Here is a 25839-nt window from a genome sequence, read left to right on the forward strand (position 1 = left end):
TAGTCCATCATGTGTAATGACATTATAATTAATAAGTGATTAGCACTCCTTCCATTAGAACCACTGTCGTGTTTGTTTATTTTTCTTTTCTCTTATTATATATTATATTGGTGATAGATATTATATCAGTTTAAAAGAATCTTGCCTTATTTTCCATTTAGACACTTTTTTTTTATCTTGCCCTTTTTTCCCTTTCCATTTTTTCCTAAAATCTTATACAACATATACCCTCGATTTCTTTATTATTTGTGTGCCTCTTTTGTCATTGGAAAGAGAGTGAAGGATAACTCTAGAATCCTTAAGATAATGTGCCTCTCTTTTCTCAATAGTTTTGTCTGCATTGCTAATCATATATACTAATAATCTATATTTCTATGTAATACCATGCATACAAATTCAAATAAATTAAATATTAACTATATTTGAAATATTGAAATTCCATACTCATCATGAATGGATCTTTTCAATGTTTCAAGCTTTTAATCTTATTTGCAAGAAAGGAGTCGAATCTGCTCTCTTTAATATTACAAATTATTATAACTTATGTTTATAAGGTAAGCGGCTTACTATAGCCTTTATTAAAGAGAGATGCTGTACAACAATAATTAGTAAATAACACTGGCCAACACAATTTTTCTTGCATTGGGGGTTTTAAGTGAATCTAACCTCATTTTGGCTGCTGATTCCAAATCTGTCATTAGTTTTTGCCTATCATATCAAGTTTTTGAATAACGGGGTGATGAAAAAATACTACAACATATACCAAATATCCTTAATTTACGAGAGAAAAATAATACATTATTTTTGTTTTTTGTGATTTTATTTGCATATTGGCTGCTGATTTCAATGTGTCACTAGTTGTTGGTTATCACATGAGGTTTTGAACTATAAGTTGATTAAAATGTTTTATTTTATTTTTCAATACAAGACACAACAATCTAATTTTGTTTTAACATACAAAACTAAAAAAAATACAAAAAATGAAAGTACTAACACATATTTGACAAAATTCAATATTATTAAAAACATAGAATGTTATATCAAACTAATAGATGCAGGAACAGTGTATTTTTGTTTGTAGACAAACATATTAGTTCATTTTTGGGGTAAACTTCCTTTTTGATGAAGCCCTCTTATATAGAGCATCTGAATGGTCCCTCATCAAACTCCAGCAGTAATCAGCCATCATATGCGAGCCCCAACGACCTTGATATCTGTCTTCCATGACTTTAATGTCTTGGTGGAACCTCTCACCTTGTTCGTCGCTAACATCTCCAAGGTTGTCTAGAAACGTGTCCAGGTGACCGTGTAAGTTGCAGTTTGATGCTCATTCTACACCTGAGCTCTCGTAGGCTAAGGAGAAGTTCATCCACAATCTCTTGGCAATTGTCGTTTTTCTTATTCCCAAGTAAACCCTGCGCTACATTAGTAAATGCATCCACGCTCTAGATTCGACAGCGATCATCCTCTCAATGAAATGTATGTCCCTAAGTAATGTTCTGATCTGGGGTCCGTCGAATATCCCTGCCTTTTTCTTCGCATCACTAAGAATCGCAAAGGTGGAACATATGTATTGGAAAAAATAACCATTGTGATCAAGAACTTTTACAAACTGCTTCATAATACCGAGTTTGATGTGCAATGTTGGAAGGATGATATTTTTTCGATCAACTAGTGGTTCATTAATAACATTTTTCTCTCCAGGTATCAAGGTATGCCTTGATAGCCATTCCATTCTAACCCAGTGATCCTTGTCAGCTCTACTGTTCCAATAGCAAAGGAAACAAGGGTATTTTGTGTAACCTCCTTGTTGACCCAAAAGGAACTTGACCATTTTTTAATCCACACAGATTAACCACTGGTGATCGAGGTATTTCAATCCTTCAAGTACTATTTTGATGTTTCCATGGAGACTGAGTGTCCAATAAGGATACATCCATTTATTTTATCATTGTGAAGTAAACACACTTTAAACTTATTTTTGAGCTATCAACCAAGAGTCTCCACTCACTTGAATGATACGCAGATGATCCCATAGCCACAAGAAGCCCTTCAATGTCACTGCAGTAATCAAAGTGATTGTCGGAATCAAAGAACTTCCCCAGTTCTGCATCTCTGTTACGATAAAATGTGACACTTGTGCTACTGAGCAAGCATGCTTCACTCTAGCAGTTTGGAAGCTAAAAACTCAGCAGATTGTTTACTTAAATTCAAATCTCGATTCAGGTCATTCAATTCAGGTTGACTATACAGAAAAGGTTGACCAAACAATGACCCCAATGGTTTGTAATTTTCATCTGTATCTTCTTCATCATCATCATCGACTGAAGTATGTGCTTCATCATCAATATCTGCTAACTTGGTGAAAACAGGTACAGTTATTTCGTCCGAATGGGGAACTGGCCGTATTGCAGAGGAGATGCAAGGGTATGTCATGTATAGCTTGCTCTTTTTATTGAATCCTTTAACATTTACAAGGCAGAAGTAGCAATCATCTATGTGGTTTGTTGGTTCTCTCCAAATCATCGGCACACCAAATTTGAGCTTAGAATATTTTGCTTGATACCAAGACCTCAGAGTTTCGAGACAAGTCGTACATACTATGTGAGGTGCCCATTTTTTGTTTTGGTCTCCAAGCGGTACTTAAAAATAAGCAAGATACACACTCTTAACGAAGTGAGTTTTGTTCCGTCTTTGAGGTGATAAAGTGAAGCATCCACAGATATAGCAGCATATATCTTGGTCGCTACATCCCTTTCATCTCCGTTAGGATATAGACTTGGTTAGTTTATACACTTATACAGATGGGTTCGGATTTCGTATGCAGCTATGATGGTGATTTAAAAAATATTTTATATACAATCTCCAACGTGTACTAAATCCAAATGAGGGCAACACAAGAAATAATATCCAATGTGAGTTTTACTGGTATAGATTGGATTAAATAAAGGATATATTGATTGATAAAGGCTCATGGGCTCCATAACGTTGCTGAACTTGCTCGTAAAGAATTCCCTAGACCAAATGAATTAATATCCGAAATGAATAAAATATTTTTGAACGCTGGACTATGAAAAAGTAAATTAGCTAGTTCTTACGAAAGTCCCTTACCCCCAGCTCCAGTAATTACACGTTAGGGAACTTGGTTAAAAACAGCAGATTACTCTTTCAATCACTCTATAGTAACCAGGCAATATTTAAGTAGCCTCCATGAAAAAATGCCTTCTATATTTAAAGCAAAGGAGATTATTAATGAGGAATATATATTTGCCGAGTTGACCATTATTCATAATAATCTCAATCAAATTCCTTGGGCCTTCACAGCTTTAGAAGAAAGATTACCCTTACTTTTGAGCATTACCATCGTTGAACTGTTACGAAATGATATTAAGCTAGAGCCATTCCGATCTAAATTGACCAATTTCCTTTCATAAAATCCAGCTTACAATGAATTGTGAGACCTATCATGCGTTGAAGATTCAATTTATAGAAATAGCCCCATTAAAAATAGTAAATTTGAGAGAATTTTCAGCAGGTTTAGAGTCATCCACACCAAATTACGATCAAAGTTATCAGTAAAAGTATAACATATTTACTAATTTCGAAATGGAATTCTGAATTTTGTACCATCTAACGGTAAGTATTAATTTTTTTAAATCCAATCATAAAATATGATTCTATTTTAGCTAAAATTATCAAGAATTGTGATACGCAACTCATTAAATGGCAAAAACAACTGCTTAAATGGTCACAATAACGAGGGTAGCTGCATTGGGTGCAGTATTATAATTAGTAATTATGTGTATCCGTCATGATAAAAGCATGTTGTTATACAAGCATAAATAACGGAAAAAGAATTATTTTTTGATGCTCTTAATAAGGAGTAACATCGACGGACATTACTAAATAATCAGCTTTTGCTCTAAATCTTTACAATGTCATGTTAAAAACTACATTAAGTCAAGAATGGTTGCCAGAATTGTCTTATCAGTTATAAAAGAGTCTTATTTTTATATCTAAGATAAGTGATTAAGGCTTAAAATTTGACTGTATTGATTAACTTTTCTTTTTTTTAGATAAACATGAAATAAATGAAAGTAGGATTCTAACAGCTGTTCGTACTAAGATTGGAAGAAAAAATGCATTTAATTCTAACATTTACATGAGTTTTCCCTTATTTTTTTTATTTTATTAATTCTGTTATATTTTGGACATGAAAGGCTATTTTATTATTGTGATTGTTGTCAGGCGAGTAGAAATTTCATATACCTAATATTAAGATAATGATAATGGTGTATATCTTCTATATAAAGAAAAGTGAAAAATATTCATAAATGGAGTTGGAGTTGTTCAAAGTACAAGGTAGCTAATAGTAATAGTAGTCTATCGTATTATATTCATAAGCGTATATAAATCTTCACTTTTTTATTTTATTTGTCATACATACAAGGGTAAAGTATGAAAATAAGATGTAAAGGCCCCTATATATAGCCGCAGGCCCAGTTTACCAGCAGTAAATATTACAGTTTTAGTTAGATTCCTTGCAATCTTAGAGTAAAATACAAGTACGGACCAGTGTTTTCCATACATTTGTTACGTCATTAAAATGGGCCTGTTTACTTCTGTCAAATTATAAAAGTTGTATACTTTTCATCGTAATCCTCCACTACCTTGGAAATTGCACAAGATAATATTGCCTTACAATGAACGTGTTTCATTTTTACTTCAAGTTACTGTGCGTCTGGACAAATACACAGCTTCAAAGTTTTTAGCAATGTTTTTGTTAGCAAATGTTTTGGCCGTTTCCACAGTGCACGGTTGACCGCTCTCCATCTGACAGTGGTTTCTTTGGCTTAGTAAGCTCGAGTGACTCTTCAAAAGACTCTGTGATGGCCAACACTTGACAGGTCGTGGCTTTTGTGAAAAAGACCTGCTGTCGAAATACTCTAGCTTTGAGGTCTGCTACTACAGCAGCTCTGGCAGTTGCAGTGTACTTCCCATATTTAAGCATATACAATAAGCTGTAATGGCGACTTAAGTTGTAATCTTTTAGGGCTGATAATGTCTCTTAGCCAACTAAACACATTGGTTTCCCTTTTAAATGAGTGAGGGAGTACTCTTCTTTCCATTTTGGCTGAAAAGTGCGATTTTCTTTGTCAATTTTTCTCTTTTGTCGCTGATGTTGCGAAGGGAGCCTGAGCCTCGCTATTGTTTGCGTATGGCGCTCTCTATGGGTATAAAACAGTATAATTTTAAGTTTTTGTTTTCTTAACTTTTATAAATTATTATTGATCTATTTGCGAGCCGTACTGAGTGAGGACGATGGCCTTGTGCAGCCCCTGGGACGCCAGTTCCCCATCTCTGATCTGGATGGTCATTTTTAGGTAGCCCTTATTTTATAAACTTTCAGGGTATTGCATTAAAATAGTTGCAAAACGTAAGTAACATTTTCGAAAACATAAACAAGCCGGGTTACCACATCTATCGTGCGTTTATACGTTTACATAAATATTTTTATATATTAACTCTTATTGTTGACTAAAAGAAATATCCGTGAGAGCAACATAGTGATAAGGAATATCAAAGCGTATATTATAGACATATATTGAATGTTTAATCTAAAAAAACTATGCATAAATTATATGCATATCCAAAGATTGTTGTTCGATTTAGTATTTTTGAGTAATCCTATTTTTATACGGGTGGACTAAAAATAGAAAAAACATTATCTTAATATTGTTTACGATTTCTATGTCATGATAATGACGTCATATCCAGTAATAAATATCATAATATTGCACTTTGTACAAATTTAAATAAATTGTTCACTATATATATTTGAAATATTTAAATTCCCTACTCATCGTAAGTAAATCTCTTTATTGCTTCGATTCTAGAATGTACTTCCAAAGGAAGGAGTTCACTCTAATCTCTTACGAAGCCTGGTAGTTTTTCTTTGATGATTTATCATCCTGTCGTCCCCGTGGATACGGAGATCCAAATAAGTGTACCTCTTGAGATGGATGATCAAGTTAGAAGTATCTTCCTTCGATTCCCTCTATTTTCCTTTTGTTTTATCTCTTGGATAGAAGATCTGATGAGTTTTCGTATTTTCATTGAATTGATTTTTTCATTTTTAAGTTAATTTGTATATGGATTTACGAATAAAAATTAAAGTTTTACTGTGTATTCAAATATGTGTTTTTCATGAAATTTTGGTACCAATATCTGAATCTTCTCTAGAAAATCATGGTGACGCTGAAGAAAAAAATGATGTAGACTTTGAAATTTTAGAAGATACATCATTTAATTTAATCAGTATCAAATTAAATCATTTGATATGTGATTTTGGGATTATAAAAAAAGTATCTAAGCTCCTACTTTCTTAGTTGAATAAGAAAAAATTGCTTAAGTCCAAACTTAATGTCTCACGCATTTGAAATATACAAATTAATTTCGAAGAATACGGTATTATTGATGGACCGAAAAAACGAAAACTTATCAATAAAATGACAAAGTTGAAAAACAATGCTTGGATTCCACCCCTCAAAAAAACAACTTTTTTTTTACAACAGTTACATACTGGTATATAAATAAACATTCTAGTTAACAATAATATCCCTTAACAAAAGTAAATACAACAGTTAATTAGCACAAGGAGTTAAAAGATTAAAAAATACTCAGTTGTAGATTATCACATTTTATTAAAATCTTCAATAAAATAAGTAAAAGGATCTGGTAGAAAAAAAATGAATAAAAATTATTAGAATAAGAATTTAAAGAAAAATAGCCTTTAAACAACTAAAAATAGTAGGATAGAGACAAAAAGATCAAAAATTTAACATTCGAAGCACAAAACTTTCTAAATTATCTGTGGATGCGTATTATACGGCGAAGCAACGTTATATTATATTTCGAACAAGATGGGTATTCGTAAGTAACATATCAGATCTCCCTATACTGCCACATTAGATTAGGAGAATCCATATATATTTTTTTTTTGCAAAGACAGAGTATTTTGCAGTAGTCGAAATCAGAATAGTTCTAAATTATTCATTTCGGATAGGGTTAACCTTCCGTCAGCTTCTCTGCTATCCTACCTATACAGCTCGAGAGAACTAACTCTCTGGCTCGAGTTTTTTGTAGGAGCGCTCAAAATATTTGAAGTGAATCTGCATAAACGCATAGGAGTCATGATTTTATTACTTATTCCTACTATTTTAAGCAAGATGATTTTTTTTTCAGTGTGTGTAGTGAAAGGCAGCCTGCAAAAGCAGGAATAACAGTTTTAACCTATTTTGGACAGTCCTTGTAAGGAGCATCGAAGAATATACATCCTGACGATACTTGAAATTGTGATGTAAATCGCTTTTCATCTTTGACTATAGAAATTGAACCTATGATTATCTTCTTCCACAATATGTGTAGGTCCAATATTTTTAAGAACATGTCCCATATTTTATAAGTTTTTCCCTTATAATTGAATGTAAAAGACATTCTCAAATGCCCTAAAATGGGCATCACATCATTGTCTGTAGGACTATTAACTGAATAGAAAAATTTCACTAGGTTGAACAATGAGTAATTGATGAAGTCGTTAAAGTAGGTAATACCCAATATGAAGTGAAGACATTTTGTGCCCAAGTCATACGACACTTTTTTGGACTTGTGGCCGGTGCACTGTCTTGTTGGACAATATAATTTCTTCCTTGGGCTACTCCATCCATCCAAAGAATGAAGACCTCTCCAAGAACCTTCAGGTATACGTCCACCATCACTGTTTCGCCCTTCTTGAAGATGTCAAGGGGGTATCCCCCCTCCCATTAGAGATGAGATCCAGGATGATGATTACGGCAGGTTTCTTCGTCTTCATGATGGCATGGTATAGGCATACAAGGGTGTAAACAGATCCATATGTCATTCCTGCAGCTGAATGAGCGGTCACCCCTGAAAATATTCTCGTCTGAAATATATCTCAAGAATCCTCCAGGTGACTCCATCGAGTTGATTTATTTTTTGTATCTGGTCACACTGGTGGCCTTGTAATCTAAGTGAGGATATTTTCGACATCCCCGACCCTTGAAATATATCCCAGTTCGATAATGGTTTTTATTATTGTAACTATTTTTTAAATATTTTCCGAAATCCGATCAAACCTAAATTTTTGAGACACCATGGGGATCACTTTTAAGTTTTGCATTCTTTACAATTGGCTTATGAAGTTTGGAATTATATCTGCCATCAAATCCCCATTACTATATTTCCCAAGGCTAATACTTCATTAACTATTACTATTCCCAGGAATTTTGTAGTTATTTAGTATTCGAAGGCAGGAAAGGAACTTTCAATTATGTTTCCTTTCTAATTGACTTAGTTATATTAATAACACTGTCCAACAGCAAAAATGGTACAAAAATATTATATATTTTATCTAATAGAATTTGATCCCTTGATTCAAAATATGCCCTTATTTTTTCTCTCATAACCTCGTAGCCTTCAGAAAAAGGCCATCAATTTTATGTTATTTTTGGCTTTATTTAAGTCTCAAAGCTGTGTAAAAAGCCCTTGGTGTTGAAGATAGGGATAAATAATGTTAAAAATGTTTAGAACTAATCGTTAAAAAAATTCTCAAACTATTTTTAAAATGTCTGCATCATACTTTTAACACGAGTTAATTTTGTTTCAAGCAGAAAATAGGTTATGTTTATTCAGAGCCTCATAGCTTCAAGACAAATAGATTCAAAAAACTTAAAAATATTGCATTCGATAGTTCAAAGTATGATCTTTAATTGAAAAAAAGGAGTCTCACAAAAATCACTCCATATCGTTGTCAACTTAAGATAAGGGCCCGATAATATTTCAAGGAAAACGCTCATTTTTGAATTGATCTCATATTAAAAGTCCATAAGTATTCATATGCTCCAGCTAGAAGAGATATAAACTAAAACAGAGAAGAAGAAATGAAATAGAATCAAAGAGAGAGAAAAAGAAAAAGATTTGCGGAGAGGGCCCTCTTGAATGTCCGTTTTTTGGAATCCCACACTCACTACGGGTATGCAGCGCGTCCTCTTGTATCCATGAAGTTTGAAATAATTTATTTATATAGTTTTTTGACATGAGGCTAAATATTATAACAAATTATATAATTAAAGTTGATAATTCTTTAGAGAAAAACGCGTGCAAGGAGAAGGGGAGGGGGAGAAAGAATTATGGTATCATTGTTTAAAATACTGATGTGATTATCATTTGCCTGCTTTATTATGATTTTGAAGGGTATAACGAAAGTATTTATGCGTAAAATGTTTAATGAAGATATACTACGTATAATTAACTTAGACGTTTTTTATCTGTTACAGTAGATTTGAAAACGTAACACTCCATGAAGTTGTAATTCATTATAAGCCATATTCACAGAATAATGAAACGACATAGATAGTATATCGAAACATATTTGAAGTTCCAAGCTTAAAAAGAAGGCCTAAATTATGTATAATCTACATACCAAAAAATAAACCATCATACAGTTATGTTAAATATACAAAATTAAATAATTAAAATCATATAACTAATAGTAACAATAAATTATAAATATAGAATATTGAAAAAATAGATTGATCCCAAAAATATTTTCTTGTTATGACATGAATTCAGTTAAATATGTCATAGCTTTAAGTTGCTAAACACAAGCCAGACGTAGAGTTTAATCAAAAAAATCATCCCCCTTTTTTCCTAATGTGGAAGTTGCTATATACAATTGCGCACATGATAGATATATCTGAACGGATGAGATCTAAATAATTATTAATAATAAAGTAAATGTCAAAATCATAAAATTAGACAATAAATGTACTAAAAAAAAATGTAAGAATGAAATACATCGTAAAGATTTAGTGCAAAAGCTAATGTCCGGCAGTATTAATCCTTATTAAGGGCATCAAAAAAGATTTCCCCCCGTTATTTAGGTTTGTATAACACCCTACTATTATCGTGAAGGATACGCACAATTGCTAATTATAATGATACACCCAATGGCACTACCCCCGTTGTTGTGACCATTTAAGTAGTTGTTTTTGCTTTTAATGAGTTTTTGAGCACCATTGCTTGGGGCTTATCAACCATAGCTAATCCTGAAGTGATAAAAAAGTAATATTTATTGACTATGTAATATTGGAAAACCTAAAAATCATACCCAAGTATTTAAGTGAAGAAACTAATGTCAGACAAACTAGTTGCAAACCATTCAAAGCTACGACTCCCGTTGTTGTGACCATTCAAGCACATATTTTTGCGATTTAATGAGTTGTGTATCATAATTCTTGATAAATTTGGCTAAAATATAATCATATTTTATGATTAGATTTAAAAAAAAAATGAATACTTACAGTTAGATGGTACAAAATTCAGAGTTCCATTTCGTAATTTGGTGTGGATGACTCTAAACATACTGAAAATTATCTTAACTTCACAATTTACAATGGGGGTATTTCTATAAATGACATCATTACCAACATCCTCCATTAATTAATGATGGTTCTTCGGGAAGGTAAGAATTTACCCGTGTAGTTTTCCATAATTTTTTGAATGTAGGATGATTAGCAATGTATAAGGTTATATTACATACAATAAGCGTCTTTGTGAGATCAAGGTTAAAGTCTGACTTGATGTATTCATCGTTAACTTGATTTTATAAATGAATATAACTCGTGTTATGAGATGAGGATAATGAGTGGCGTGTATTTATAGACAGGGGAATAAAGGCACATTTATATCGATAAATCCAACAAGCCATCTGTTTCTCATCCGGTAAGTATTTTCCAAATTCCTAGGCCTCCATTTCAGAAATCCATGCAGAAGGTGGCGTTATTTTAGTCATTTTATTCAGTTCTCTATCGACTATCAGTATCTAATATTATATTAACATTGAATAATAAAGGCGGGAATTATAAGGTTCTTGATAGAAGAGGATGTATATTATTTAATCAATGATGCCATAAGTATTTCTTCTCTTCTCCTCGCACGCTTTTGTATTCTTATCAAAATCATCAACCTTATGTATAATATAGCTTTTCTATTTCTCCTTCTCTCTCTCTTTGTTTCTATCTCATTTCTTCTTCCCTCTGTTTGTTTTTTTTTCTTTTAGAAAAACACTTTTTATAGGTGAAAAATTTATATCAAAATTATTTAATGCAAAATAACCTAAAATTTCCTCTTTGTATCTATATTGACAAAGTAGAGAGTTTTTGCCTTTTTCCATAATTTAATAAAGATGTACGACCGAAAGATGACCATGTAGGACAATGAAATTTTGCAGAGGCCATTTTCATACCATATGACAACTTTTTTGCACTAGACGAAATTAAAACTCGCAAAATGTTAAAAATCAAACCGTTCTACATGGTCAGTCATTACGAGGTAGTTTCCTAGGTAATATATTAATTTAATGATGACCACTTTTTACTTGCAAGAGCCTGCAACAATTATCCTCTTTATACTATCTTTCCAGTCCAAGTCGATTCACGAGTCTTAGCTATCGAGTCCATTCAAGTCTATAGTCTTTGATTGTGAGATCAAGTTGAGTCGCAAGGCTTCAAAATATGGATTTCAAAATCCCCCCCCCCGGGAGAATAAAACGGTAAAAAAAATAAAGAAATACTTTAGTCAGATCCATATTTTTATCCCCTAGAGCACTACCATACATCTTAAAACAATAAAAGACTACGAAAATAATCATTATTAGTTGATATTATTTTTGTATTTAATACTACAATTATAATATTTTGGGTAACTACTTTTTTTTTTCTGATTGCTTGTTTACTTATACTTGATCATTGCTACTCTATCTGACCAATTAAAGGAACATTAAAACAAATTTAAAAAATCCTTGGAAATTCACATTTTTTTTAATAAAGTTGGGTTCACTAAATTTTTAACGCACCATTATCTTCTTTTTTTATATTATCAATTATAGAAATTTAATGCCAAATAGGATTATAATACATTGAAATGAACCAAAGGTGGTCAAAACTGTAGTTTTTTTCTATTTTCAGGAAATTGGTGTTATGCTTTTATTGGGTCCATCATAGAAAAAAGTTCACACTCAGCTGAAGAGTTTGCAAGATAATTAATGTTATCAGATGCATAGCTGTCGTGCATAGTTTTATAATTTCAAAGTATATAATGCCTACACATAATCCATGAACTGTTAGACTTTGTTACCATGTGAATGGGCGAACTCCATGGCCTCTCTGATCTTTTATTTATTTTTGCATCGAGTAGCTTATCAAACTCTGCTTTGGCTGTTTATTTTTTTTAATGTACGAAGCTCACAAACTACAGGTATTCAGTAGTTACGGTGATGTCAGATATATTCTTAACAATGTCGAACTTCCTAAATGGAAAAGTAGGGAACTTTTTCTTAATATATTTGTTATTTAAATAGATAGGAGATATTTGATAATATCTTTTTTTCTAGATGTTTCAGGAGGTATTCTTTTGTCTTGAATGATGAAATGACCTCGTGATATATCGAGGTCTAAATTTTTTCTCTTTATAAAATCTAATCCTAGTATGAAGTGTTTGTCTGATATCTGCAAATTGGAATGCCCTGAAGATGGAAATTAATACAAAGAGTATCTCGATTTTTGTCCAGTGCAGACAAAGTATGCAATTATCATATTGGAGTGCTTGAGAATTTTATTGGCAATTAAGAAGGGCCATATATTTTTTGCTTGATTACCTACATTTACGTTTATAACTGAAACTTATTATCCCTATTATATGTAGTTACTCTATAGATATGTTTGAAAATGTGAGATTGATCTGATATAAACTTAAGTTGTCAATGAATCAATTTAGGGTAGAATAGAGGAAAGGATAGTGATATCCCAGACGCATTATTAAAAGGACCTGCCTGATCCCCAGAAGGCTATGAAAATTTTGAAAAAAAAGTTGGTCACCATCGAGAGGAAGTAATTCAGATTAGAATAATTCAATAGGAAAACGAAGAACAAATAATTGATCCATCAGTAAAATATAGTGATGAAAAGTCCATAAGTGATGAAGGATATATTGGTCTTGTAAATGCAATTGAAAACAATGTGATAGGGGATGGAATGAAACTTTACATAATTTTTTTTAACTAAGATGAGTACTGAGGGAGGCTTGATTTTATAAAGAAATCGATTGGTAATTCCAAAAAGTAAACGGAAAGAGATTCTGCAAAAACTTAATTATTCACACCCAAGGTTAACAGAAATACAAGGTTAAACCTCTATCCATATATGGTGAATAGAAATAATGTTTGGCTATTAATTTGGATTTTTTTATCGCAGGATGAGCTGATAAATGATGCACAGGCACAGGGTCAATAACTATGCGTAGAAATTTTTCCAGTCACATATTTCTTAATCATCATTTTCCTTATATTTCATATATACATTACTATCAATTATACATCATTGATCTTACGCTCTAAGATAGGTTTATTTGCCTTGAGATAGTTAAACTTTGTCTGCTGTACGAATTGATTTAACCCTTTCCTTTCTTATCAAGGAACGTCTAGGAAAACTAATACATTTTTGATAAAAATCAATTTGTCTATTAAATTATTATTGATTCTGTCACCGTTTTATTTGATCATAGTCATGTCTTTTTCAACCTCCTTAATCTTTCCTTGTTCCTGATTATATTTGTTCTTTCATCGACAAGTTCTAACTTTAGTAATAGTTTTAATAGGTTTGCAATTGGCCTACATGAGTTTGAAATCAAATTGTTTTTTTCTCTTTTTCTCTTCTATTACACTTTTTTGATGATTGGGTCTTCTATGCAAAGAATCAGCATTCTTTTTCGATCTACATAACTATAAAAATTGAAGTTCGTACAAATAAAATTTATGAACAAGCATGATAGATTTGGTAACCCACATGTACTCTTCAAATTCTTTGATGAAGAACAGAAATTTCTCTAGCTTGATAGTAGTTTACGTATATTCATGAGCTGCGTAGTAATTATATTTGTCCAAGGGATATCTGCCGAAGTCATTCCCACATTAGTCAAAATGATTAATGATATAGGACTATTGCCGTGTATTGTCTTCCTCACTTCTGTTAATTGTGATTCAAAATAGATTTTCCCATCTGCTTCCGTAGCTGAAACCATAATAGCTGATTTACGGCTATAATTTAGCTTTTATTTTTGAGATATCGCTACAATTATAACTATTTATCTACAGGAATTGAAGTCTTTCCAGTTATAATTACATCATAAGTTTTTCAAAATCAATTGAAATTCGAGTGGAGAGAAGTTTCTTAGTTTCATACGACACAATATATTTCTTCCATGTATGGTTTGGTACTAATTTAATAATGATATATTCACTTATTTCCAATAATTAGGTTAATTCTCTAATTTTGTAATGTCATACATTGATACGTAGCATCTATATATATTTCTGGCCTAAGAATGAAAATGCGAATTTTTATCATTAAAATGGTTTTATTGTTTTCAAAGTATTCTCCAGCATCATTTATACACTTTTTAATGCACTCAAACCAATTGTCGAAGCTCTTTTTCCACTCCGGTTGAGACACCTCCAAAACATTGTTTTTAAACGCTTCAACAGCATCTTCTGGCGACGAAAAATGTCAAGCTTACCAAAGGAAATGTCAAATTACACCTGGTAACACTTAGTGTAGCCTAGGGCAGAAATATATATATATATATATCAGCCTACGTAAACAGGGAATTAATGATACCTCTAGCTCAAGAATTACTAAGATCCTAGTTTTCCACGGCTATTTTATATTACCAACCATAACTTCTACCGGCACAATAGGAATACCTATAATATTAAAGCAATTGTCTCCGACCAAACCCATTACAATGTCCGCCTCTTCCAAGTACTTGTTAGAATAAGATGGAATGCTGGATTCCCAATATAAGCTAATTCTTGAAATTGTATTCCACAAAATTCAGCTAAGAACCAAATTGGTTGATTACATGACAGATTTAATTTTGCTAATTCTAACTCAGGTATATCACTGAGAAAGTGGTTTTCCCAAAGTTTTCCGGCTACATCTAATCCATTTGGTAACAGTTCTGTCTGCAATGGCAATTGTACTTTGGGGGACGTTATCTAAGTAGAGTTCACCCCCTTAAGATCTTCTCGGCTTCTTCTTTTTCTGGAACAATCCTTTCCTCAATGGCCATTACTTCCACAGCCTTAATATTTTTTTTTTTCCCCCTAGATACTCTTTCCACTAATTTTTATTACTTCCTAAAATGCTTTCTCACAAGGTAACATTAACAGGTGGGTGTCTCTTATTTTTAATTGCGTTGAAATGTCCTGATCGCTTAATGATCCTGAAATGTTACTTGCAAAAAGATACAATTGTAAATGTTTTAAATAAATTAAATTATATTTAGAGGTAGCTCAACGCCCTCAAAGTTTTGAAAATTGCCATTTTTTTCGAAAAAAATTACCTTCTTCTACGATTATCGTGAAAATAGTTCACAATAAAAGTTTTTCTGTTCTATATTTTTTTTTAAAGATGACGTAATATACTCTAACATATATTTATGCTATTTTGAGAAAAAAATATTTATAGTATGAATAACAATACAAAATAGTTGAAGAGAAAATTAATACAAATATTACTTATAGCGTACAATGTTTTTATTTTCCCTCTTTTTCCTTGTGCAAATCATGCTTGTTTAATTTGAATTGTCTGATTTAGAAAGTTAAATTAATTTAATTTATTCGACCTTCGAAGGTGTCTTAAATATCAAAACGCCCTCTATGAAGCATAATTTATGATATGCACATCTGGACTACTTTTATTTACAATTTAAATTCATTTACCATGTCTATACTAGATTATAATTATAACAGTTCTGAAAATGCTCTTTCTTATTTATTATTGACCTTCATAAACAATTACAAGCGATAGAAAAAATGGAAAAGAAGAACAGTTTAGAAAAACCAGAAAATCCCCTTAATGATATTAATATAAAATACATAAGGTTATATATTGAAATAGATTTGTTTTTTCTATTCCCCTCAATAATAAAACTTTTTCTAAACCTTTGACTGCTAAAGCAAAGTTCCGAGGAAGACTTAATAGGAGGATTCAAGACCAATACGCGAGTAGCGTTCCTTAATTTTTTTAAGCAGAATTGGAAATATTTTTCTTTGTGTTCCTGTTGTGATGTTCGGTATTTATTTGTTTAAGATTGATCTTCTCATTTTTGCTTTGATGAAGTAAAAGGTTTTTTAAATAGTATTTTTATGACGAAGTCAAACCTCGTATGCTTACCCGTTTTTCAGCTGAGGTTTCTGCCCTACCTAGTAGTATCGTTGTCATTTTTTAAATTTTTATTATTTTCAGAGCTACCAAAAAAGGAGTTATTGTCCAAAACGCCTAGTTTCTTTGTACTTATGTGAATTAAATTTGAATGACTTAACAGCCAATTTTAGCCCCAGTAATAGTGTGTGATGCAGAAGAGGCAGATCAACGTCACAAATTGATTTAGCACTTGTGTCAAAATTCATCTATAAAAATACTAAGTATGCCTTCTATTGTTCTGAACCATTATACGATCACAGGATGATAGTGTTTAATTTCGTACTCGAAACTTCTTCAAAGCCCCAGAAACTCCCTTTCAGGTTGATTTATGATGAAAAAATGCATAAATAAAATGCAAATTAACACAGCAAATAGTTTTCATTCTTCATTTTCTGAAGAAAAAAAATATGGGTTTCCCTTAAATGCACAATATATAGTTCTGTCAGAAGCTACATTAGTGAAAAGAGAAAAGTGAGGGTTAATTTTAACGATAATTTGGACCATACCTTGAACGTGGATTAACTTTTTTAACGAAATATACCTTTTGTGTTTTATAAATCCTTCCGGATTGAGGAAACGGTTAGATGCTATGTCTAAAATAGAAAAGGAAAATAATCCTCTTCAAAGAATTAAAAACCTTACCAACAAAAATAATTACTCAGCCTCAGTAATAAAGAGAATAAAGTAAGGTGGTAAAACTATAAGAAAGCGAGAGAACATTAATGGCATTTCGTAAAACCTTCCAGAAGTTCATCGTAGGGATCAGAAGTAATTTCCGTAAAAGGAAAAGGAAAATAACCTCGATCTTCCCTAACGAGATATTATCTGAATACATTAGGAAAAACTTTAAAGACAATAAGGCCTCTAGTCCGGAGGGGATTGATGGAAATATATTTACGACATGCAGAGAAAAGATCGCCCCTCAGAATTAAATTGGCTGGAACTAAAAGCGAGAGTCAATAATTTTATCAAAGGCTGTCTCAGTTTTTACGTTTGAAAAAAGAATAGATCTTTACAACACTTTTCTCATTCCAAATGTTTTGGATAAGGCTACCTCTTTACCAATATTGGTGTAAGATGCCATATTGGAGGAAAAACTTTGGTCTGATAATCTTTTTCAGTGGAATTACATGAAAAATTGTGGTAAATTATTTATTACTATTAGACACGCTTTTTCCGAAGGTCCAAAATTACATATTCTGAGATGATTTATTAGTTTAAGCGTGAGGGGTCTGGACGACCATAATGTTAATGTAATTACGAAAATTGGCTGTTAACTCAATCAAATTTACTTCTCATATAATTTTCTCCAGAAATCTTAAATTTTGATATGAGTTGCTGCAACAAATGTAAGTCAATGTTAAGGTTTCCCACGAGTAAGATTGGTAAATTATTACCTTTACAATTGTTAATAATGACCTAGAAGAATGATTGACTCTTTATTATGATTATAACATGAATACACTTCAATATTACCACCGCTGGAGAACTCTGGCTTTGGAATTAACGAAGAGTTGGCCTGTCAAACTTTGTAACTCACAGGAGGACTACTTCAGTATTCCTCAGTACAAAAAAACTAGGCGTTTTGGTCCACCAACTCCTTTTTTTATAGCTCTGGAAACAATAAAAAATAAAAGAATAAGAACCGAACTACTAGGTCAGGGAGAAACCTCAGCGGAAAAGCTGCTAACCAAACGGTTGGACTGACTATATCTCCCAAATGGTTAACTTCGATGCAAAAATACTATTTAAAAATCCTTTTACTTCATCAAAGCAAAAATGGATATGCTAAAGAATAGCTGTTTTTGTCAGAATTATAAATAAAGATATGTCTATTGGGCTTTAAAAAAAACCATTAGTACCATATGCATTAATTTAGCCTATTCATTGGATATTAAAATTTTATTCCAGTCACTTGCACTAGAGTAGGATTTGGACATGTGGGATCATTAAGAGATGATTAAACCAAGGATAGAACTCCTTGATTTGTACCTTAGCCGTTAAAAAAACAGTTAAACTGCCTTGCAATACAGAAGGTGCAATCATTCTTACATAACAAGGATACTTTCGTTAGCTTTGATGTCCTGAGGACATATAACATCAAAGCTAAAATAATAAAAATCTTTTCCTTAAAGCGTGGCGTGATAAGTGATTCTTGACTCCTCTCCTATTTAGCAACAGGATCTTTCTATTACCCATATTCTTTTCAACATTTCAATTACTAAAAGTATTATTTTGTTCGGTATCTTTCAATTGATTATCAGTCATTTAATGAGTTAAATCGTTTCTCGTCTTCTTCTTATGGTTCGAAGTATCGAGGTTTGAATTTAGATTGCTGTTTAAATCAAGTCTGTTTCTTTTGTTTAATGATTGAGATTTGATTCGAGCCAACGAAACTGCATACTCCCTTATTAAAGGTTTTTATACTTAATAAGGTCTTGAAGGATCGTAAATGAATTTCAACATGTGATGTAATTTCCCATCAACACATTCTGATTTCTCTTTATCCCCACAGTTTGAAATGTAGGCTGATGATTCGTTTATAAGTGAGCTTTGTTGAAGAAAATTCCCTATTATCATCAACAATCTAACTTTCTTGAGTGCCATTATAAAATAATTGTAACGGCAAAATAACACTATCAGCTTTTTGCTCACAGACTTTGTTTTTATATCCTTATTTGGATCTTCCAATTCTTGAAATCATCCACGACTTAGAATAGCAGCCAGACTATTTTTTCCCCTTGCAATTAAACCTATAATGTCCAAACATAAAACAATTTCCACATTGTTGCGTCTGTCCGATGAATTCTAAAGAATCAATCTCCGCCCCTAAAGAATCAAAGAAGGGGCGTTCCTTAGATTTCCCTTTACATTGATTATTCAATCCGAACTTTTACAATTTTGAAACCTTGAATAATTAAAAATAGAGATTTTTTTCAAATATGACTTTTCAGTAGTGGATGAATTTCCAATGCCAAAAGGGATGATCTAACAAAAAGGTTCAAGAATAGATCGCAATGCCTTGTCACACACTTTTCATTAACATTAACTTTCATTCATTCACAATCATTAACTTTATATTGAAAAGACGCTCGAACGATTTACATTAGTTTTGTTCAGGGGTGTGGTTCCAACACTACTATAAGACATTGTTTGCAATTTATTTTCTGTTACCTTATGAGCAACAGGGATTTTAACTGAGGAACGAAGAAAAATCGTGTCCCTGTCTTTATCCTCAAGAAGGGTTTTATTTGCTCCAAGAAGAACCGCGTTCTTGGGAAAAAATATAAAGTATTTTTGCTGTTTGTACAACAACTGAGAAAAAGTTTTCCTCTATAACAGATGACAAGGTAATGAAAGGGGAATCCCAAACGGATTCTCCCATTAGAATCACTAATTGTCACTAAAATATAAATATAATATCGACCACAATAAAGAGGGAGAGAGAAAAAAAAGGTTACGATATATAAATATTACCTATTCAACTAAAAAGAGTAGCAGCACAGAAGATTAACACTTGAGGTCATTAACCGGAATTAAATAGAGTACGAAGATGATAGCAAAAAAAATCCCTTTACATGATCCTTAATTATTCGAAAACGGATTTTCGAAGCGAAAAATGATTATGGGTGCCAAAATTGTAGCAGTCTTAATTCCACTTTAAAAAAATAACTACGAAGGTTCAACAAAAAACACGTTTGCAGTAGTCAAATTCATAAACAGTATCCTTCAATTAAATCAATTTTTTTTTCTTGATCATCATAGGTTCTGTACAGTGCCGTATGTCAGGAAGATTTTTCAGTCCACTTTACAAGGGTGAACGGTTGATTTTCAGTGGTGAACGTGGGATATTTAAACAGGGCAAATGCTACAGCATAGATTAAATCTTGCAAGAATATCGTCCAATGGACTGTGGGACCATTATTTTCTTCAGGCAAACATTGGGAAAAATAAAAGGAAAAGGAAAAACTCTAGACGGAAAGTCAATGCCGACCTATTCATAAAGGAAAGAGTATAATGGAGTATAAAATGTACGGTGCAAGAATGAGAGAAAATTTTTGAACTATACAATTAAGTCAAACAATTTAAACCTCCTTAAATATTTTTAAAATAATAACGGATGAATATAATGAACGAGATTATAATATACCATGAAACGGTTACATCTACAGAAAATAAATTATGTTCACAAGTCTTGATGTTCTTAACTCGCATGTATACGTGGTGATGTGTTTGAAAAAAATGAAGAAAAAAATGCATATGTTCTTTATCAAGATTAGAAGAAGAAGTTTTTCCTCTCTTTTCTTGACGCAAAGGTGTCAATCAAACTGTCCATGTATTCATGGAGCACCTTGTCCACCATCACCCTGTCCATGTTCAAGAGGGTGAGGGAGGAGAGCCTCTCCTGGTCTATGGTGGTCCTCATGTGGTTCTTGAGCCTTCTGAGACAGGAGAATGACCGCTCCGCCTCACAGCTGCTGATGGGCATTGAAGCTAGGATAACGATCACCTTGTATAGCTCCGGCATCAGGTGGAACACTCCCAAGCTTATTAACTCCGCAGCAATTTGTGACGAAACCATGTCTTCTGTTTCAATATCTGCCTAGAGAAATATAAATTTTAAACATATAATGCAAAATGAAACATTATAATATTAACCTTGAATTGCTGGAAGATTGCATGGTCTGACTGGAGCTGCTCGAGTTCAAGTCTGTAGTGCTTGGAGACACGCTCAATGACACAGGTCTCCACTTCACTGTCATTGACGATTGCAATGAGATCCATTGTGATGTTTGTATTGTCGGCGGCAAATCTGCTCTCAAGCTCTAATACAATCTTATTGATTGCAACATCGAAATGTGTTTCACGGAAGTAGGATTCAGCTGTTCTTTTCCACTTTATTCTCCTTGGAATCTTCGCCTCCTTGAATTCCAAATCAATTGAGTCCTCCTGGTCAAATACTGATTTCATCTCAGACGACTTCAACTCAGCAAGTTTCTAGATTGATTCAAAGATTTTCTCATTCTTAAGATCTTCAAGAGTCCTAATCACTAGGTTGACGTGTTTCCGGCCTTTGTTAGGTCAATCTTTCTGCCTTGAAGTTCATCTGACAAGTTAGATGTGTGTCTGAGGAGTGTCTTCAACAGTTCAATGCCGAAAACAAATTCTTGAATAAAGATGCTGTTGAGCAGAGAAGTTGCTGTTGAACTCGACAATGTATCTTTATCTTTTCTCATTATTATGAGGGTCTTCATGATTCTGACCATCCCTAGAGATACAGCGTGTACAGCATCGTAGGGGAGACTCCAGCGGGTAGCAGACTGGTTCTTCAGGGTCATCACCTTGGCATGCTCCTCATCTTTACTTGTTATCTTCACCGACTTGTAGATTGCTGACCTCTTTGGTGACTCTTCAATGAAGTTGTATAAAATTTATACTGTCCCCATTGTATTTCTCAACAGGGTTATATCTGAGAGTAGATCCTTGACTACAAGATTGAGGACATGGGCGTAGCAGTGGATGTAGACATGCAGTGGGGCTGCTTCCTTCCACCTGGCGGCAAGACCCTTCTTGATGCCGGATATGTTGGAGGCGCCGTCTGCGGCCAGGGAGACAGTGAGGGCGGGGTTAAGGCCGAAATCCTTGACAGCCTTGTGAAGCTTCTCAAACAAATATTTGCTGTCAGTCTGGGTAACTTTTACAAACTTGAGGAAGCTCTCTTTCTTGATGCCTTCACTCGTCAGATATCCCAGTGACAGACTGAACTGCTCCGTGTTTGAAATATCTGATATCTCATCAACAATCACAGAGAACCAGTAGTCATCATTGCCGGCACAAGTCTTGACATCTTCAATTATATTTTCCGTCACTCTGGATGCTATAATCTCTATCAGCTCATTTTGGATGTCAGGTGAAGTCCATTTGGCAAAACCTGCCCCAGCTAAACCAAATTTTTTGACTTCGGCCTCCAGTTTATCTTTGAGCATATGGTTGTCGTGTGAACGCAGGGACAAAAGCTCCAAGAAGTTTCCTCCATTGTTTTCATTAGATTCCGTCAACTTTTCCCTTGTTTCGGAATCGCCCCTAAAAGCCAATCCTTGCTTTGCAAGGAACCCAACAGTTTGGAAAAGATACCTCAAATAAGCTCGCCACTTCACGACTTCCTCAGCATGTTGAGACTGAACATGCCCAAGAACTGAGGTATTGTTTCTCCTTGATGTGAGGAAATTGATCCACTTTTCCATCGACAGTTTGTGTTTTTTGTTGTTAGAATGAACTTTCAACGAGGAACTGTTTTTCCATGTTTTGAACTCAAATTTCCCAAGGTTGGAAATGGAAAATTTGGAACAGGCGAAACATTTGGCTGACTTTTCAACCTCGTCATATTCTAGCCACGGGAACTTACAGAACCAATTTTCATATTGAAAGTTTCTGGAGTATTTGTCATCTATCTGAGGACTGTATGTTTGTAACTTGGGATGTAGAGGATGATCTTTCTCGACTTTAGGCACAGTTTCCCGCTCAGTCTCCACTCTGGTTCTGGTCTGGATGTCCTTCCGCTTTGGCTCCCGCCCGGTAAGTATCGGGTCACCCAGCTGGCTCGTGAAGACGACAGGGTACTCTGGGCCTCCGTCCACAAACTCCATCTCCTCAGTCTTGCTCTTCTCACCTCCCTGGACATTGTCACTAGTCTCAGAGTCCTCTGCAGAGGGAATATTGTTGTTGTTGACTACAGAGAGCTGCTCGGGAGAGAAGATTGGTCCGATATCGAGATTAGGAAGTCTTATTCCATGAGAAATCCGTCTGCTGGGGTAATTTGATGAGTCGCCATTATTTTCTTTGTCTGCAGTAACTTTCTCTCCAGCAGAAACGGACTTTTCAGATCTTGGTTCAGGCTGTAAGGCCTCAACTGGAGCAGGGTCATTGGGACAGGAGGAGGCAGTGACTGAGGATGAGGATGTAGCAGAGGAAGTTTTCTTAACAGCAAAGTTCAATGTTTTCTGCTTCTTATGATCAATTTTCACTTGATACTTGCAGCTGGGGTCATTCTTATGGAGTATAACTTTGTGATCATTAAAGTGGTCCTTCTGTATTTCCTTCTGACCGATAGAACAAATCACCAACTGGTTGTTAAAAGGCATTTTCCGCTTCCCGTGATACATTTATGATAATTAATAAATTACTGCAACAATCCACTCTAAAAAGTACATAACTATTATTTATGTCCCTTTTAAGCAGTAATAATTTAATTTATCTTGTATTCAATGAAACAAATTCTCACGCTCTTAAATATTTCAAGAGTACTCCATACGAAAAATGTTGTGTGCGTGTTTTTTTTGGCTGTAAAGTACTTCACATTTGCAACCAGTAACGTTAAACGTAATATCTAACTCAAATATCCACTCAATGTGAAGTACTTTAAATCCATACGAAAAATGTTGTGTGCATCTTTGTTTTTTATTTTTGGCTGTAAAGTACTCTTGAAATAATTGCAGTAATTTATTAATTAGCAGAAATGTATCACGGGAAGCGGAAAATGCGTTTTATATTCAAAGGTTCAATCATTTATATTTATAAAATGACAGACAATATTTGAAAGATATATTACGGTAAATTACAGGATATGAATTCAAATTTCTGCGATGAATTGAGATACCCGAGAGTGTTAACTGTAGTTTAAAACTTCCGTTTTATCTATTCGACTTAATTTGGCCCCAATATTGTCTTAGAGATATAATTTATTAATTTACTAATTCTATAAATGTGCCGGTGAATTTTGGCTACTTTAAGTACAATTTGTGGTGCCTCCAAAGGATTAATCAGAATCATTTTTTCATTTAAATGAACTATAATTTGTTGGAAAATGTATTCCATGTTCCATTTTGAGAAAAATTATCTAACTTCCCTTTGGGTGGACGTGCTACAAATATGTAATTTTATTATAATGACTCTGTACTATTATGAGTTGGTCATAAGTTACATATATATAATAGATTTTAATAATTAATTATGACTTAATTCATCTATATTTACATACCTATATGATTGGTGGACGGTTGAGTAAGGTTTTTTTTTTTGGTTCATCTTTAAAAATAAATAAATTTCGTTAAACTATCAGAATTAAACTTATGTATCTATAAACAATAAATTGATTTATATTATGACATTTTGTAATTATTAATTATATTAGATTTAAAAAAAAGTATATTTGAAAAAATAATTATTATATGGGTTGTGGAGTCAGAATAAAATTTTGTCATTCAAAATACAAAATAAAAATATGAAACAAACTTCAAATAAACACTTCTATGCGAAAGAGGTTTTCATTCTTGAAATAAAATTTAAGTTATAAATTCATAAGAAATATTTACAATTTCATTTGGACTACAAACGTATAACAATTAATGGTTCTTAACTATAAATGTTATTTAGTAATCCTGGGTCTGAATACAACATTTGGATGATGTGTTTCCAAATCCATTCAACCCTGTGTGTAAATACTCTACTTACTCAAAGGTTACTTCCCAAGCTGTGTTATTTCTTCATTAGAATTATATGATATATAACTTTAACATTTGGGAAATCGATGTAGTCAACACCCGAAGGAAGTTTCCTATCGGCTGCAGTTCGACACCCAACATAAACACACTTGTTTACCATAATGAATGAATAATTGTATGATTACAAGATTAATATCTATTAGATGAAACTGATACTACATAATCTTGTACAAACACGAACTGAAGTTTATACTTTATTTTTGAAGGGGAAATTTATCCGTTTAAATAATTAGTTCAATTATTTTTTCACGATTTACTTTAGATAACCTTTTAAAAAATATCTACTTTGATTTTGGGTTGTGAACGTGAATTAAGTCCATCATTTTCTCCTCAAAAACAATTTTTCGAGATTTGAAATGCTAACCCAAAATGGAAGAGTTAAATAAAATACCACGTGATGTTGTTAAAAAAACTACAACACCGACAAACTATTACTCTTATAATTGGACAAAGATCATATGAGTTTACCAACAGAATTTGTCATAAAAAATAATGTTTAGCACCACAAAGGAAAAACTGTCATCTCCAAAGTTTGTCTGCCTTCCAATATACGAAAGTGTTGATCTCAATGACACACCAGAATTACTCATTTATATCTTAACGATCAAGAGTAAGTTTGATATTACAGAATACAAACTTGACATGATTGTACCAAAAATTGAACAACATACATTTAAATAAATAACACTTTACTGGAAACATATTAAAATTGGACTAGAAAAAATAACAGCATTCGCAACAAATAAAAACAATGGCGATAATTTTTATAAATAGAATTGAAAGAAGTGCAGAAAACAGCAGAAAATTTTCTTATACGGATGAAATATTGTGCATCAAGAGTTATTCATATTAGATGTCCTAAAAAGTTGGAGCAGTTTTTGTAATTCGCAATCTAAACAGTAATAAAAGCTGTCATCATTATTTTTCATTCTTAG

The 25839-nt window shown here is 32.9% G+C and overlaps 1 protein-coding gene and 1 long non-coding RNA gene across 4 annotated transcripts in view; one reads left to right on the forward strand and one right to left on the reverse strand.

Annotated features, from left to right (window-relative positions):
• LOC121127041 (uncharacterized) overlaps positions 1 to 25839 on the forward strand; it is an 88873-nt gene that overhangs the window by 3959 nt on the left and 59075 nt on the right. The gene's annotated exons all lie outside the window — the stretch shown is intronic.
• Positions 893 to 24375, reverse strand: LOC139906819 (uncharacterized). Its single transcript, XM_071892219.1, has 4 exons — positions 21003 to 24375; positions 10383 to 20946; positions 10190 to 10329; positions 893 to 10127 (listed from the first exon to the last, which is right to left on the reverse strand). Exon 1 carries the CDS (start codon positions 23504 to 23506, stop codon positions 21776 to 21778), a length of 1731 nt encoding a protein of 576 aa, XP_071748320.1. The 5' UTR covers positions 23507 to 24375; the 3' UTR covers positions 893 to 10127; positions 10190 to 10329; positions 10383 to 20946; positions 21003 to 21775.

This window comes from Lepeophtheirus salmonis, chromosome 12, assembly GCF_016086655.4.
Source record: "Lepeophtheirus salmonis chromosome 12, UVic_Lsal_1.4, whole genome shotgun sequence".
NCBI classification, from domain to species: Eukaryota; Metazoa; Arthropoda; class Copepoda; order Siphonostomatoida; family Caligidae; genus Lepeophtheirus; species Lepeophtheirus salmonis.

Bases quoted from the DNA above. Each gene is read 5' to 3' on its own strand.
- LOC139906819 (XM_071892219.1), bottom strand. From the start codon at position 23,506: ATGTATCACGGGAAGCGGAAAATGCCTTTTAACAACCAGTTGGTGATT.